We start from the raw sequence: 16154 nt of genomic DNA, 5'->3' as shown, positions 1-16154 counted from the left end.
TGCAAAGACGGTGAAATCTGCTAGAAAAGTTATCGTCACAGTTTTTTCGGATGCACGTGGCATAATCCAAATCGACCACCTTAAAAAGGGGTAAACGATTACTGAGGAATATTGCTGCAATTTATTTATTGCAATGCAATGGACGGATGCACGCGTGTGTCGTTTTCATGGCAAAATTGCACCAATTGAAGTATGAATTATTGTTTCCTCATATTATATTCTCCAGATTTAGCCCCCTGCGACTATTTCCAGATTCAAAGAAATGGCTCGGCGGATGAAGGCTTGGCCTTACACTATAGATACATCGGCTTGGCACTAATGACGAGGTCATCACAGAAAATAAGACCTATTTTGAAGGGTTGAAAAATCGTAGATATTATTTGGAAGAGATCACAAAATTTGAAAAAATGCTGGATTAAGTGTATCAAATATAAAGGGGACTATGTTGAAAAATATACTTAATGTTTTTTTGCTGAAAAAATCATTTTATATGGTGACCATGGCTGCATTATTTCAGCACGGTGTACTTCATATTATAATTATGATCTTTTTTCTGAAAAACCTAGTTCTCTTCTGTCCTATATTTTCAAAATCGTACATCATTTTTGCCGCCGAACCCGTGTGAACTACCGGCACCTTTGGGGACATATATTATGTTTTTATAGGAAAACAGAGGACAGAAAAAGTTGGTAGATACTTATAAATGCGAAAATACTATCATTTTGTAACTTTGAAAATAAAATACAGTAATCGTGATTAACGAGACCAGTCTGGTGCAAAAAAATGTAGGAAATCGCGTGTCAAATCAATAAAATAAAAAGCCAAAATACAATTGTTTATTGTAAATTTATTAAAAAAATAAACACCGCATTTTTTTATCAATATTTAGTAAAACCTTTCTTAGTTGCACGATGTCAATTTTGTTTATTTTACAGTACCTAATTGTGATAATAATACAATTAAAGGACGCGGCTTATACGAGAATCGAACACGCCAATGTCAGATAAAGTAAATTCTAAATATACAGTAGATTTTAGACAAATGATGTGTAAAAGACTACATACTTAATTGTTTGCATACCTACACAATTCCAGCTTTGTCCGCGTGCCAGAAGTTCGTCATCCCTGGTATACGGAAAGCAAGAAGTCTGAAAGTTAAACATAAGAGGAATCGATACAATTACAAGAAACCGATTTGTGAATATTTTAGAGTTTAGACCAATGATACTCAACCTTTTTTTTCTTCGGGCCAAATACATATATTTGTAAAGTAACGCGGGCCGCATCACTACTGGTGTGACGAAAAAAATCATGAAACCCCCCCTTTTTTACAAAATATTTTTGAGATTTAAAAAATGATGTATGTTTTTTAAAATTAATCGTGTGCAATAGAATAGCAACACTCTTATACCAGATCTGATGTGGACCATAATGACAATCCTCTTCGGGTGTCACTATCTGTGCGTCAAAGTCGAAACGAATCTCAAGATATACGAAATTCCTGATAATAAATGTGTTTCGGGCCGCAGGTTGAGTATCGCTGGTTTAGACGGATGAATTTGAATAGAACGCATGGACACTGCATTGGCATCTGTATACTAACTAAAGCTCTTGTTACACGGAATAATTACAAGATAAAAAGAACTTATACCACGTTTTTAAATTTTCTGTTGAATCATATAAACTTGACACTTCTATGTATTAATAATTTAGGGCAAATAAGGCAATTGTTAACAAATATTTTTTTTTGCTATTTTGCAACAAACAAACAAATATAGGATACTGAAATGTCATTTTGATTTCCATAGTAACGCACGTATATATTAATAATTTAGTTGCTAGGGCCACCCTCTTAGCAACCAATAATAGTGGATTGGATTACGGATTTCTTCCGAAATAACTTTTCATACAAAACAGAATTAACCGAAAATGAATTCAATTCTGCTTAAAGATGGCTAAAAGTATTAAAAGAATGCATTCGCATCGTGTTCTGATATGTTTCAAATGTCTTCTAGCTAGTCGGGAAGTTAGTTAAAAATCGATTGCAAGATTTGCACTGGATAAACAACCACCGGACAAACAAGAATACGAGCTAAGAAAAACGTGGTAAAAAATAAGCAACAAGGTCGTTGATATAATATTACCATAGTATAACCTCGAAACTTGAAAAAGTAAGTTAAGCAAGGCGAGGTTTTTCCATTTTTCGAAATCCGTCACCGTTTCTGTTTGTCAAAATAATGTTTATGACAGCTTTTCACTTAAATCTAAAAGAAGGTTCGACTGGTTCGAGGACGAATCTAAAGCATTTGAGAATAACTCGACGAATACAAAATTTAATAAGTATATAATATCTACTAAAAAGACATTATACGTAGGTACATACATAAAATCAACATCGACAGTTATCTGGGGAAACCGGTTTATTGAACAAAATAAATGCGCGAAACTGATGGAAGCGAACATCTATTTTTCGTACAAACTTTACAAAAATACTACGACTATACATGCTTGTAACTAATGTCACTTTCACCGATTCCTGCCGTGTTCATAACATGGCCCCGTATCATTCCGACATAATATTATATTACATTTATTATTTCGAACACATCGCAATTTTAAAATAAATATTCACATATTTCTTTTAAATAGCGAGTAGTTTTGTAGTGAAACTTTTTACGCGCGCTAGAGTGAATCCACCTGATGTGTGGCGAGAAAACGTCACAGCGGACTCGGAATGCGACAATTTTGAAATGAAAAATGACGAAAGCCCTTGGATTTGATCGGCGATCTGCTATTTAGTTACACCCCCGAGCTCAGATTGGCGACAATATCTTCTGCGATACTTTATTATGTATTATTTAGTACGAAAAAGAATATTGCCATCGGTCTGGTTTGAACCACCCGTCTATCAACTTGCAAGACGAACTGCCGATTGCATTTTTAGGGAACAGCAAATTACACGACTGCTTTACGAGTTGCTTTGCTTTAATTTCTTGCATTACCTCTTCGAGTTGACCGTCCAACGCGCAATAACTTGGTGCCGAGCGCGGCTATGAAGAGTTTACAGAAATCGACGGATGAAACTCTATGTTTGACTATTTTATTAAAACCGAGAAAACCATTCGTCGATTTCATCATATAAGTACCTAATTTACACTTGTTCCGTGTGTTCTCTGCACAGATCATTTTGTTGATTCTTTCTACTCTGTCTGCCGATCATAAACTCATCTGAACAGTAAAGTCTAAGGGCCGTATGTATGAGATTCCCAAATTCTTTATAAGCTATTTAACCGATTTTCCACCATATTATAGCGTATAGCACTGTTTGTGACGTAACGTCACACGTCATTCAAAATGGCTGCTTTATATGTCACTTTCAAATCATTTTAATAATGCATTCATTACAACAAACGTTTGCTTGAGGCCCTCGTTCATTTTGTAGACCTGTAAAACATTTGCGAACTTTAAAAACAGTTCCTAGTCGTGCTGTTTACAAAATACGTATAATTTTGATCCATAGTCTATAATCTAGAATTTAGATAGTAGGTAGCTGATACAATGCTCTCGTATTTCGCTTACATCAAAAAACGCAGTATTTCTCATGGAGAGATAAGATGGATTTACGTAAGATTACGATATGTATATAGTATAGAGTAAGTTACATTTGGACACAGTAAATCAGGGATTCCCAACTGTAATTTGTTCAGGAGCATATTATTTACCGAGTCTATTAACACGAGCCAAGGAACAGGACGGATTGACGCTTGATTGCTTGAAGGGGCCCTGTATTATTGGCTCCAGAATAAACAACAACACGGCAATTTACAAAACGTTCAAATTTTTTAATAGTTTTATTGCTTTCTTGCTGTATTGTATTGCACGTCTTTGAACCGCGAATGTTTTGGGTAATTTTTCCATACGTCTGAAAGCTACGATGGCTTCCGACCTGATATGCAAATTTGTCTATTCTATAGTGTAGGTACATTAATTTATTCCGATGGCATATTTTTCAATTGATTTCAGTAATATTTTATACATACTTAAGTACCTAACTATTTTGGCCAAGCTTCTGCACCTTATTTGAATCAGGGCAGCTGCCTCGTCTGCCTCGAGGTTTATTCATAAAAGTTTTCAAAAAATATTTTATGGACCCCGGGGCCCCTACCGGGTAGGGGGCCCGATCTATTATAGCCCAGCCCTATGATAAATACGGCCTTGCCAATGGATGACGTGGGAATATGTTATATGTATGTGCTCATTTTTTAAGCATAATAAGATAAGTCATAACTGCACATTTTCTTCAACGAGTCATTAAACTGGGTATTTCCAAATGGAATTGATAAGCTCAAAAAAGTGTTGTGCGGTTCGGAAACGACGTTTCCTGTCCAGTGAATTAATAAGCCTGTTGCTCTAATCAATATATCGGGTTTCTAAATATGTATACCTGTCTATCTCACCGAGACTCTTTCCCACGATATCTATTTGGAAACAATTTCCCCTGCTATCGCGCGGCCACCTTTATATTATTTAATTTGTTTTTTTACACATTCGCCATTGTTCGCCGTTGCCGGCTCGGATTCTGGATTACGATGTCATTACCCTCTCCAGCGTTTATTGCCAAGCTCGGGTTTTGCCAAACGAGTTTCCCGTTCGACCAGTCTCTCTGGATGCATCTGGGAAACGCTTACCCGGTTAAGAACTCTGTTCCGCGGTCTGAACGCTGGATGCACGCTCATTATTTTTTTTTATTCACGGCAATTACCTGACATGTTTTTGAGATTAGCATTTCACATTCTTTAATTAAGTTGAGTGTTTTCCATTTTCTGGTCATTGCCTGAATATTTTTTACCTTTACCGCGATCTAATTACGTAGGTAGGTACCATTGGAATTGTTCTTTGCGGTTAGTTGGCGCGAGATGACGGCGCGGGAATGGTTTCTTGGGTTCGTATATTTTCAGGATTTTCCGCATTCAAGTTATCATTATTTAAACCGTATTAATATAACGCATATGTGCTAAGTCGGTATATAATTTATTAATTTGTTTATATTTGCCAATGATTATAATACAATTTCGTTTCAAGTGCATTAGGTACCTGCCTACTTATTTTTAAATCTTTTTAATTGCAAGCATACAGCATACATAAGCAACACCTAATAGTAAGTATGTACCTAATATATTGTATCGACGTAGGTACTGATGTTTTTTCAGTGTGCGTACCGTTCATATAGTTATCAATTATCATCATAGTTTCGAAGCGTTCACTTGACTAACTGTAATATTTCAATTATTTAGTAGTCACATGTACTGACATTTATTACAAAATTACATTATAGTATAATCAAAGCTACTTACTTCCATACTATACGAATCGATGAATTGGTCAAAACAATATATCGGATATTTGAAATATGTTATTTTTTACTCAATTATGATTTCGGATGACGTAAATATTTATAACTTACGAGCTTATAATTATATTATATATGAAGTATATAATCAAAAAATGTGTGGAAGAAGACGGAATATTTAATTCAATGCTTTTCATTGCATACCACAAGGTATCTAATTATTAGCCTCCACTTTTTGTACATATAGGTAAACCGGCGTTCATCGTATTTCAATGGGGTGGGGTGGTTATTTTTGCTTTCATGCTTAGAGTTTGTCAACATCGGCCGACAGTTGCCACATGCGAGACGAAAAAAAAATCGCATATTATGTTACCTAACGGTGGAAAGTTCGTTATAGCCAGCAGCGATCAAACAGAGTAATGTAAATAATAATTGCAATTGTTTTCCCCGACAGACAGCTGCACATAGCTATCGTCCACGGCATGACAGACGCCGTGCTCGCGCTCCTGCACATGCGGCCGCACCCTTCACTCCTGGACGTCCGCAACGATTCCGGTAGGGCCCCCATCCACCTCGCGGTCCTCACAGAACAGCCTCACATCGCCAGACGGCTGCTCATCGCCGGAGCCAAGGTACATACTCTTCTTTCTTCACTGAAATAAATAATAGCGAGGTGCATGAACCGGGTTTACTTGTCGAAACATTCTCCCTCCGTCTTCTGTCTTCTATTCTGAACTTCTAATAAACGATTCTCGCAGTACGTATTTAACCAGTAGTGGTAAATACTAGAGTCGCACCAGATAGCCAGGGTGCAAACCCGTGTCTCAAGACATGTCCTATCATTGCCGAATCCTTCACCACTTCAGCGGCACCGGCAACATTAATAAAATTAAAGGCGTGCATCAGTGGGTATATTATATAGTGCCTACTTGATTGGATAACACTTAGGATCTTTTGAATCTTTTCTTGAAGGTATTGAACATTATTTAGTTAGGTGGGGATCAACAAAGTACGTTTGAAATGAATGTAGATTCGTTATCATGAAATTATTTGTGGAAATCGACAGTAAAAGGTAAATTTCAATGAATCTGTCCACCGCCATCTTTAGATTAATAAAGCCTGAACATAACTTTTTGCACAAGCAACGAGTGGTCCACTGCCATACTATTTAATGATAACGTACTTGCAAGCAGAGTTTGGTATTCTATAATGACTGAAGAGTATAAATAAGTTATTAGTTATTGTCGTTTAGAATCGACTGTCACATTGACAAATGCCCTAGTGTATTATGATATTATTATACACAAAAGAAGTTTACTTACTTTGATCGTCACTTCCAATTAATTATTAATAACACATAACCACTAAATCAGATGAACTCCAAGGTCTCCAAGATACGTTAAAATAATCTGAAAGAAATCTGAAACTAAGAATATTCCGACAAGTGAACACGACAGACGCGTCATTATGAGCACTCTATAGACAATGACGGGTCATCCATTGACAACGGGAGGGGCGAAAAGTAGGACCAGCCGTGTAATGTATCGGCTTCCTTCTTCAGTGGGCAATGATCTGTCCCATTCGTCGAACTAAACTGCCACAATGTGTTATTAACGAGTAATTTATTTAAATGTTTGGATCATTAATTACCTACCTAATGTTAATTGTGTTATAATAATTTACTAATATTATGACGTTTGATCGGGATTACTTATTACGGGATTTGGTGCGGTTAGATAATACCTGAGAAGTGTTTTGCGGTCAAGCTGAGCAATCGAACTTGAACTTTCTAAAAATCGTCGAACTGCAATCAAATTAAAATTTACAATATAATAAATACAAAGAAATTAGGACAGGTGTAATAACGGCACACGCTGATCATACGCGATATTGCTAACAATTTTCATTTTGTATGATACAATAGTTTTTTTTAATTGGCTCTACAATCCTACGTAGATCTGGGTTGCCTCACAAAGAGATTTCTTGACAGATTTTTTTACGAGAAATGGATGTTAGTCACTTACTCAACCTATTAAGTCTCCATACGCCGGGTTCAAAAACAACATTGTGAAAATTTGTCAGACCCGGGACTCAAACCAGGTCTCCTCACGGCATTATAAGCCTGACGAGTAACCACTTGGCCATTTGGCTTTTTGTTTCATTTTTTTACTAGGCAATGGCAATATTATGTATGCTTGCTGATTAAAAAAACAGAAACGTGGAGCCAGTTCATTTTGTTGCCATAAGTTTCACTACACGTTAACTACACGACTTTGCGACATCGGTAAATAATAAATTTGTAGGTATGGCTAATAATAATAATACTCGTATTCTGAGCCCACTGAGAATATTTGCCATAATGGACGTATACATCTATTTTCCCAATACCTACTTAAAATATTATAAACTCATAAAATAAAAATCTCACATTTTTCTGCAAAGTTTTCTTTTCAAAGGTGATAGGTACCGAAGTTGTCAGTTGTTTTTTTTTATGAATACTAACGTATGTACCTCTCCTTAACGGCCACGTAGGTGAAAATGGAGATTTTATGGTATTTTCAGAGCATAATACTGGACATTCCTTAAACGTTGTAGATAATCTATTTATATAATTTTGAAGCCGTATTATCCTTTTTAATCCTTAAAAAATTAAATAATAAAAAAATTGATGACTGCATAAAGTATTTTTATTACTTAAATAAAAAAGTATTCTTTTAAACCTCTCGATCTAATGTTTTAGAATATAGTCATATTTCAGTACATCCATGTGCAGTGGTGTTAAGATTTTTTAGATTTATTAATTTTTAAACGCATTTATAAAACCATTAGTAAAATTAATCTTAACATTTTACAGTGAGATATTTACGATACAAAATTATATCTATAATCTCTGTGATCCCAAATTTGACAAGAATTAGGCATTTTATTATTCAAAAAATGGGCACGATTAACACATTATATAATCAGTATCTTAAGAATTATCTTCAAATGTGTTAATCGTGCCCTAGTTTATTTTAGAACGTAGTACTTAATATACCAATTATTATTCCACACGTCCAATCCATAGATAGAATATCTGACCGCCTGGTATTTATCACCTCTTTCCGGTTTAGCTTGTATTGTTGGAGACGTAATTGAATGAATTGTTTAATGCAGGTTAACACACGAGATGCGGAAGGAAATACAGCCCTTCACCTGGCAAGCTCGAGCGGTGACATCTACTGCCTGCGCGCCCTCACCGCCCCCCTCATCGCGCCGACAAAACCGACCCCCGCCCACAATTCACAAGTACCCGCAGCCAGATCTCTGCCGCACGCGCTCGACCAGAAAAACTACGATGGTAAGTCACATCTCACCCCGTTACACAGATTGAGAGAAAACATACGACACCCCATAACCATCGTTGGCTACATAATATATGCAACGTTCCCTCTAATTTTTATATTGTGTGTGCGGATCATCAACGCATCTGTGCAGGGTTGGTTTCATCCGGTGCGGTAAATTTACACCCCCCCCCCCCCCCCATCCCACAAACATACACATGCAATTTATTTTTTAATGACAAAGTTTAAAATCTAAGTCAAAGTTCGACGAATTCGAACGCATAATACTCGGGAATATCTGTGTATTTATGCATGGTTATGATTATCTTGTCAGAGACCCATTCCAATTTAAATTTATCGCATGATTTCTTAACGATCGCATTTGAAATATCACATCCACTCCTTTTTGACATTTTTAGCGGATAAGTTTTCTATAACAATTAATAAGTATAATAATTGTACTATATATTATGTAACTGTGCAAGCAATTTAATTGTTCACTTGAATTGTTTGTTACGTACACTAAGCACACCTGTAGTTATTTATTACAAAAATTGATTATTAGTTTTGTATTATAAATATTTTAAGTAAAAAACGCTGCTTTTTGGCACGATCACTTTTACCGTTTAAAAACTATTGTAAGAACTGTGATGTTTTCACAATAAGGACTACTATGAGACTGTACTGACAATGTTTCTTGCAAGTTGAAATATGTCAAAGGAAATGAAGAGGACCCGGCGTGATCATTGCTATATTTGGACATGCGATAGAACGGGACGGATATGGTGATCCCTTCTTGAAACTTTGTTTTACAATATATTTGCGTGAGGACTGTGCGGGGGATGAAAACATGTGTGCGGACATATTTTGGCAGGTGTGCGCGCGCACACGCGCGCACCTTAGAGGGAACATTGAATATATGCCATAATAATATGGTATTGTATATTATGTGTGCACCACATTTTTATTTTTTCAAAATCTAGTTATTAGCGGCAATAAAAAAATAATCTTGTCTGGCGGTTGTTGGTTGAAGCGACGCGCGAAAATCATCTCACGCATGATATATTAAAATATTTCATTCGGCTGTGCGATTTCCAAACCGTGCGAACTTTCTCATCGAGATATTAATCTGGATTTAAAGCAAGCCGAACAATGTTTTATTCATTCGTGCAGTGTTCGCCGGATTGCCCGTTGTCTTTTTTGTTGTAATTATGTCGTATTCATCAGTACCCACTTCTCGGCGTTCTTTTATGAATCGTATTATGAGATGTACCGATTCTGGCGGCCGAGTATCAACTCTTAATCTATTTGCGATGCACCTAGGCGGGCGCGGCAACGACCCAGTTACTTCGTATTTCCCCACATGTAAAAAAAGCTGTTTTTTTGTTGCGGTTGTTGCGTACTTCCCCAAGTAAGCAATCACGCCCTCATTGTGCGACATTCACCTTATTAAGTGATGTGCTGTCGCGCAATCTTACCGGAAGTACCTACTAGGATTTGAAATATATATATACAAATATGAAAGTGTGTTCGATTTTTTTACAACGTTTTTATTAGCTCGTACTCTTGTTTGTCAAGTACAAATCTTGCAATCGCTTTTTAACTAACTTCCCGACTAGCTAGACATTCGAAACTTTTAGAATATATCTGAACACGATGCCAATGCATTCTTTTAATACTTTTAGCCATCTTTAAGCAGAATTGAATTCATTTTCAGTAAATTCTGTTTTGTATGGAAAGTTATTTCAGAAAAATCCGTAATCCAATCCACTATTATTGGTTTCTAAGGGGGTGGTCCTAGCAACTAAATTATTAATATATGCGTGCGTTACTATGGAAATCAAAATGAAATGTCAAAATGGACATTTCAGTATTCTATATTTGTTTGTTTTTTATTTACTTCATATCAAGTACAAATTTGAGCATAATAATTCAACAGAAAATTTAAAAACGTTGTACCTATATAAAAAAATCTTTTTATCTTGTAATTATTTGTTATATACTTACGTACCTTGGACGGATAGATGCATTAATAGTTTTAAACTCTGACATGTAGGTATATCTAACGAAGATTAGGTCGGATAAAAGTTGTCGAGCAAGACTGGCGGAAATATTCTCATCTCTACAAAATATTCACACAGATAAACACAACAATTCCGACAATCGTAAATGTTTATTTTAAGGAGCAACCTAAAACGCTATTATTTTCATATCCTATTCGTTACTAAATTATTCATTACGACGCCGACGGTGCTTCAATCAAACAGAAAATAATTTTCAACTATAGGTTCGACGAAATTTCGGACTGGCTGGCAATCGGAGAGCGAAAGTAGAGCTGTGAACATGTCAATTTGTTTTGTGATGGCGACGGGGGGACTAATTCTTAAATCGTGTAAAGATGACTAAAAAACCTTACCCATTTACTTGAAAAAGAAAACATGTCAATGAATATATTATTATTAGTAATAGAACAATAAACATAACATTAAATGGACGCATGTTGAATTTTTATGACAAATTATATTTCGTTCGGCTCGCGTCATTTGCACAATCCGCGCATCGCCTAGTCACGATCTTTTTAGACCATGCCTCAGCTGAGGTATAGCCTTAAGTCGTAAGCTATTACAGAGACAATGTCTGTAAACAGGAACACCCATAGAAAATAAACCCTGTTCGACGAAGGCTGCAATTCAATAGAAATTGAAATTATTTGTAACAAAATATCATAGACGCAGACGCTCATTATTTTTTGAAGTAGGGTTTTCCATGTCATATTTTTTACCATGCGTCCAACAAGTTTCGTGTTTAACTTCAAGAATAACAAAAAATGTAGGTACGTATATGAATTGAATTATTTAATTATGCTCTTAATAATCCACCAACCTGACCGAAATTGTTTACATTTTCCACGAGATAAAACGTCATTCTCTTGCATTTGAGATCCGGTCTGTTTCGGTTCATTTCGAGCCCTGACAAATAAATAATTAAAAGACAGAGACGTCGCATCTCTATAAAATATGGATTTCTTCAATATCTTCGGTAATCGACTCGTTGGTTTGTTTAACTAAACGTCAGCAAGATATGTTGATTTGTGATTTGTTATTCTCTGTTTCCAGCACCCTAATAAGTGGTTGTCCCTGTGCATACGGTAGGTAGGTTAGGTTAGATGGGGATTTGTTGTTAAGATTCGACATAAATAGTGCACACTAAAGTTTGTCTAGAACTAGGAATACAATTTGCAGATTGTGCTGAGGTGCTGGTTAGTTTTTAAAATTCGAATTAAACCCTGCCCAAATCAAACCATAATCGATAAAAAATATTTTATAGATAAACGAATATTTTTTTACTATTATCTACTATGGTTCGGATTAGGCGGGGTTTAATTGAATTAAAAAAACTAACAAATTCTATCAACACATTGTAGTCTCTAGTACTAGTTCAATGAAAACAAACATTTGTACGTTTGACTGACAAAGTTTAGTATGCTACGATTATGTTAAATCTTAACAGCCCACCTCCACCCTTCGCTCCTGGGTTATAATATAATAACATAGGTATGTAGGTGTATTATAATATTATATTGTCATGCGTGGACGCGTATGTTGCGTATAAGGCATAAAGCCCACCAACGCGGCACTCGGTGCGCTCTCTACGAAGTAGGCCCCCTCCCACCCGCGCATTACCCTTCACCTATGTAATAAGGGGCTCAAGGAGCACAAAATAATTATTATCTCATAACAAAGCAATAAAAATATTAAATTTCTCGGGATATGTAATTAATATTCACGATGACATTATTATACCAGCGAAATATCGGACACGCAATAACTAAACAAAGAGTTCACTGTTATTAAATAATGCCTTCTCGCCCGTCTATCGACGGCGCTGCCAGGAGCGTGATTTTGCTAGCCGTGTTCAATGAATGGACTACGTTGTATTTTCGTTAATTTGTATCGCCAAAAAACGATGACTCATGGGGCAGGCGGGCACAATGCGTCGTCAAATCCAGTGTGCGCTGGCGTATTTGATTACGTTGTATTTTCGATGATTTATGCGCCACTTGTGAAATTTTGCGCGAGAGCCCCACTTGCTGCGTTAAGTGGGTTTTACGCCTAAGAGCGGATAGGTATGGAAAAATAGAATTGGTAGAATATAAATAGGTATGGTGTAATAAACTCATTCGCTGCTGACTAGATAATGATTTTTAAATTACCACATTTAAAATGCAAATTAATTACACGCCAGGTGCGTCTTCAGCGTCCAAAGTATTAATGTTACAATATATTATGACGTTTTGTTTATAGAACACTATTTTCTCACTCTGCTCGATCGAAACAAGCGATTTTTAATTTCACGGCAAAAATATACATACAACGATGTAGTCTTCTCAGGTTGTATTTTTATTGCTTATAGCTGTTATTATAATCATTTTTTGTTCTTTTTCCGATCACATTGCCGTGGTATGTGTGTGTGTAATAATATATTATGTATGTGTGTGTGTGCCCGCACTCCGCAGCCGGTGCTGGGCACAGAGCGTGGGGTGGGCCTTGCTAAATTATGATGGGATTTTCCGCTGTCATCGAGCCAAGCAACAACGAGCAGCGTCAACTCCGAATTCAGTGATGCCAACCGTACTATAATTATAGTATTTGTACTATAATTTTGGCACGCGTACTATGTACGATATAAAAGTCCGAAAATACTATAATTTTGAATTTACGGGAAAAAAATGTCTCTATTAATCTCTCGTTAATCACTTTACATTTGAAATTGCTAAAAAAGGTGACGTTAATCACTTAACTTTTGAATTTTGTCTAAAAAAAGGTGACGTTAATTACTTTAGTCTCAATTTTGTCTAAAAAAGGTCTCGTTAATCACTTAACGTGTAATTTTTTGAAAATGAAGAAAAGTATAGGTCATTTAACGCGTACTATATTTTTTGGCGAAATACTATAATTTTGGAGGCTCAGTACTATAATTCCAATTTGAAAATATGGCAACACAGAGTCCGATATTCAACGACAGTCCCAGTGGGCTTTCCGCTTTCAGTCACTCTTCAACAACGATTTTGTGGAATTGCAGGCTCCGGCCGACCTTAGATCCCGATTTTAATTTTTTTTTTTTTTTATTTTGACGGCAACCGAATATCCACCGCCACTCGCTTTGGTTACTAATGTTTTTATAATTATGATTATATGTGACCTTTTCGCAATTGTTGACCTACTTAGTGTTATGCATCGTATAAAAAAATCTCTGGAGCTTGCAACACTGGACGTGCCTTTTGTCATTTCATAAGGACAAAAATGTGCTTTCTACATACAACTCCGCACAGCGAATCGGCTTGGTGCTAATTCAACCATTCTGATCATTTAACAGTTTTCAACTTTTCTTTATGTATTCATTGCTAATGCATTCATATTAATAGAAGAAGGTATTTTTTGGAGAAAATCTTTGGTTATAGAAATGACTATTTCCAACAATACTAAACACTACCTATGCCAGTCAAAATTCACACTGCAGTATATTAATTATTTCTATACATATTGTAACCACCGCATACCTATCTACCTATGTATGCACTCGTTGCGATGTTTTTCAATTTTAGGTGATTCGATCGTGGCTTACATACTCATGTGAGTAATACCTATGCAGTAATATTATAAGAGATGGTTTTAGAAAAGCATATGTACCTATCTCTTCTCGCGTGAATGCGTGAAGATGTGACGCAGTCGGTACCTGCCTATACTGTCATTCTGTTGTCAGGCTGGACAGGTGATGCAATTCCATCCGCATACAATAGAGCTTAGGTATGTACATATATATGTATGCAATATATATTGCACTCCGTACCCCGGCGGGCAGTAAAGCGAGCAGGTTATTTCATTAGTATGCATTACCATCATAGGTTTTTCCGAACCATTAGCCGATTAGCGAGTGTCGTCGTAATCAGACTAGACTGTTCATTTTAATACTCATGCGCTCGCATACTTTCATGCAGCGGTGTGTATCAAAATGCACATCATAATTATATACTAAAATAGTATCTACCTATACAATAGACGTTTAGACATTTAATCTTTAATTGTGTTTGAAACGAATCAAAGCTAGCAAATAACGGAAGCTTGCTTTATACTGTCTCCTTTTACCATTTATTACTGGTAAAGTTTTCAATATTGAAGTCCAGTTTGTTACGCCTTCCCCTATCTAATATATTAATTATCTATATCAAGTTAGAGTTGACGACAATCGTCCAAGGTGACAACTTCCATGAGAAGTTTCAAGTCATCAGCGAACAACAAAAACATAGCATTTTAATGACCATTGATCTATTGAATGGCTGTACTTAATAAGTACGAAGGGAGTTCTATAAGTTCGCGGAATGGTGGTGAAAGTAGCAAGTATTGGGGTTTAAATTATGTTTTTATTGTTAGGTATCTACTTAATCCTTTTTAGGTATACTTGTGTAATTTCAAGTAGATTTTTCCATTAAATCGCTTCCAATATTCAAATGAATAAATGGAAGTCTATGATAATTTTAAAAATGTCAAATATTCCGTGCAGTAATTAAATTCCTCACAAAATACAGAAAAAGTGTGCTATCCAAAATGAAATGAAATTGGTTTATGACAGTTGTGGTAAAACCATGATTTATAAAAATGGTCACGTTTATTTAAACAAGGTAGTTAAACAAGATGATGATCATTGTGAAAGGCCAAGTGATGTCACTACACATGAAATGATACTAAGAATCGAAGATGCCCTTATGGAAAATGGTCGGCTAAAACTAATCAAAATCACAGAAAGGTTCCAATATATCCAAAATAACAATTTTCAGAATTATACACGAAAATCTTGGGATGTCAAAAAATTACTGTGTGGAATGTTCTAAGCAGTTTTTAAAGCTGTCTGGCGTCAATCAAGAGGAACTTATCAACAACATTGTTACGGGAGATTAAACGTGGGTTTATCATTATGACCCTGAGTCAAAACAGGAGTCCATGCAGTGGCATAAAAAGGGTGGTTCAGCCAGTTGTGACAGCAGTGTTTTGGGATTCACAAGGAATCCTGTTAATGCATTATAAACCAAAAGGCACTAACATCACAGGACAGTACCTACAACGCTAATATTTTAAATCACTTAAAATAATCTATTGGGTTGCAATGGGTGCTATGAGAAAATGCGGCTTGCAGGAATTACCTCACATATCTTACAGTCCTGATCTGGCACCTAGTGATTATTACCTTTTTCAAATTTGAAGAAAGACTTGCGTGGAAAACATTTTGATGATGAGTAGCGTAAACAAGCATTTTGAAGGCAAATCGGAAAATTATTTTCACGAAGGTTTAGAAAAAATAATCGATAGATTTAAGAAGTGTATTCATGTCCGATGAGATTATATTGAAAAATAAAAATATAAAACATATATATAATAATATTATATTCTTTTCTTTCTGTCACATTCCGCGTACTTATGGAACTCC

At 35.9% G+C, this 16154-nt stretch overlaps 1 protein-coding gene across 1 annotated transcript in view; it reads left to right on the top strand.

Annotated features, from left to right (window-relative positions):
* The window catches only part of LOC147078681 (uncharacterized), a 62421-nt gene that overhangs the window by 4731 nt on the left and 41536 nt on the right, over positions 1–16154 (top strand). The window contains exons 2-3 of the mRNA XM_085960358.1: positions 5804–5981; positions 8506–8689. Of these exons, the coding sequence (XP_085816484.1) occupies positions 5804–5981; positions 8506–8689 (362 nt within the window). The remainder of the gene's footprint in view (positions 1–5803; positions 5982–8505; positions 8690–16154) is intronic.

The sequence above is a fragment of the Rhyacophila brunnea genome, unplaced genomic scaffold, assembly GCF_057557595.1.
Source record: "Rhyacophila brunnea isolate RB1 unplaced genomic scaffold, BYU_Rbru_1.0 scaffold_11, whole genome shotgun sequence".
NCBI classification, from domain to species: Eukaryota; Metazoa; Arthropoda; class Insecta; order Trichoptera; family Rhyacophilidae; genus Rhyacophila; species Rhyacophila brunnea.
Note: the sequence above shows the minus strand (reverse complement) of the source record. Positions and strands in the feature narration are given on the sequence as shown.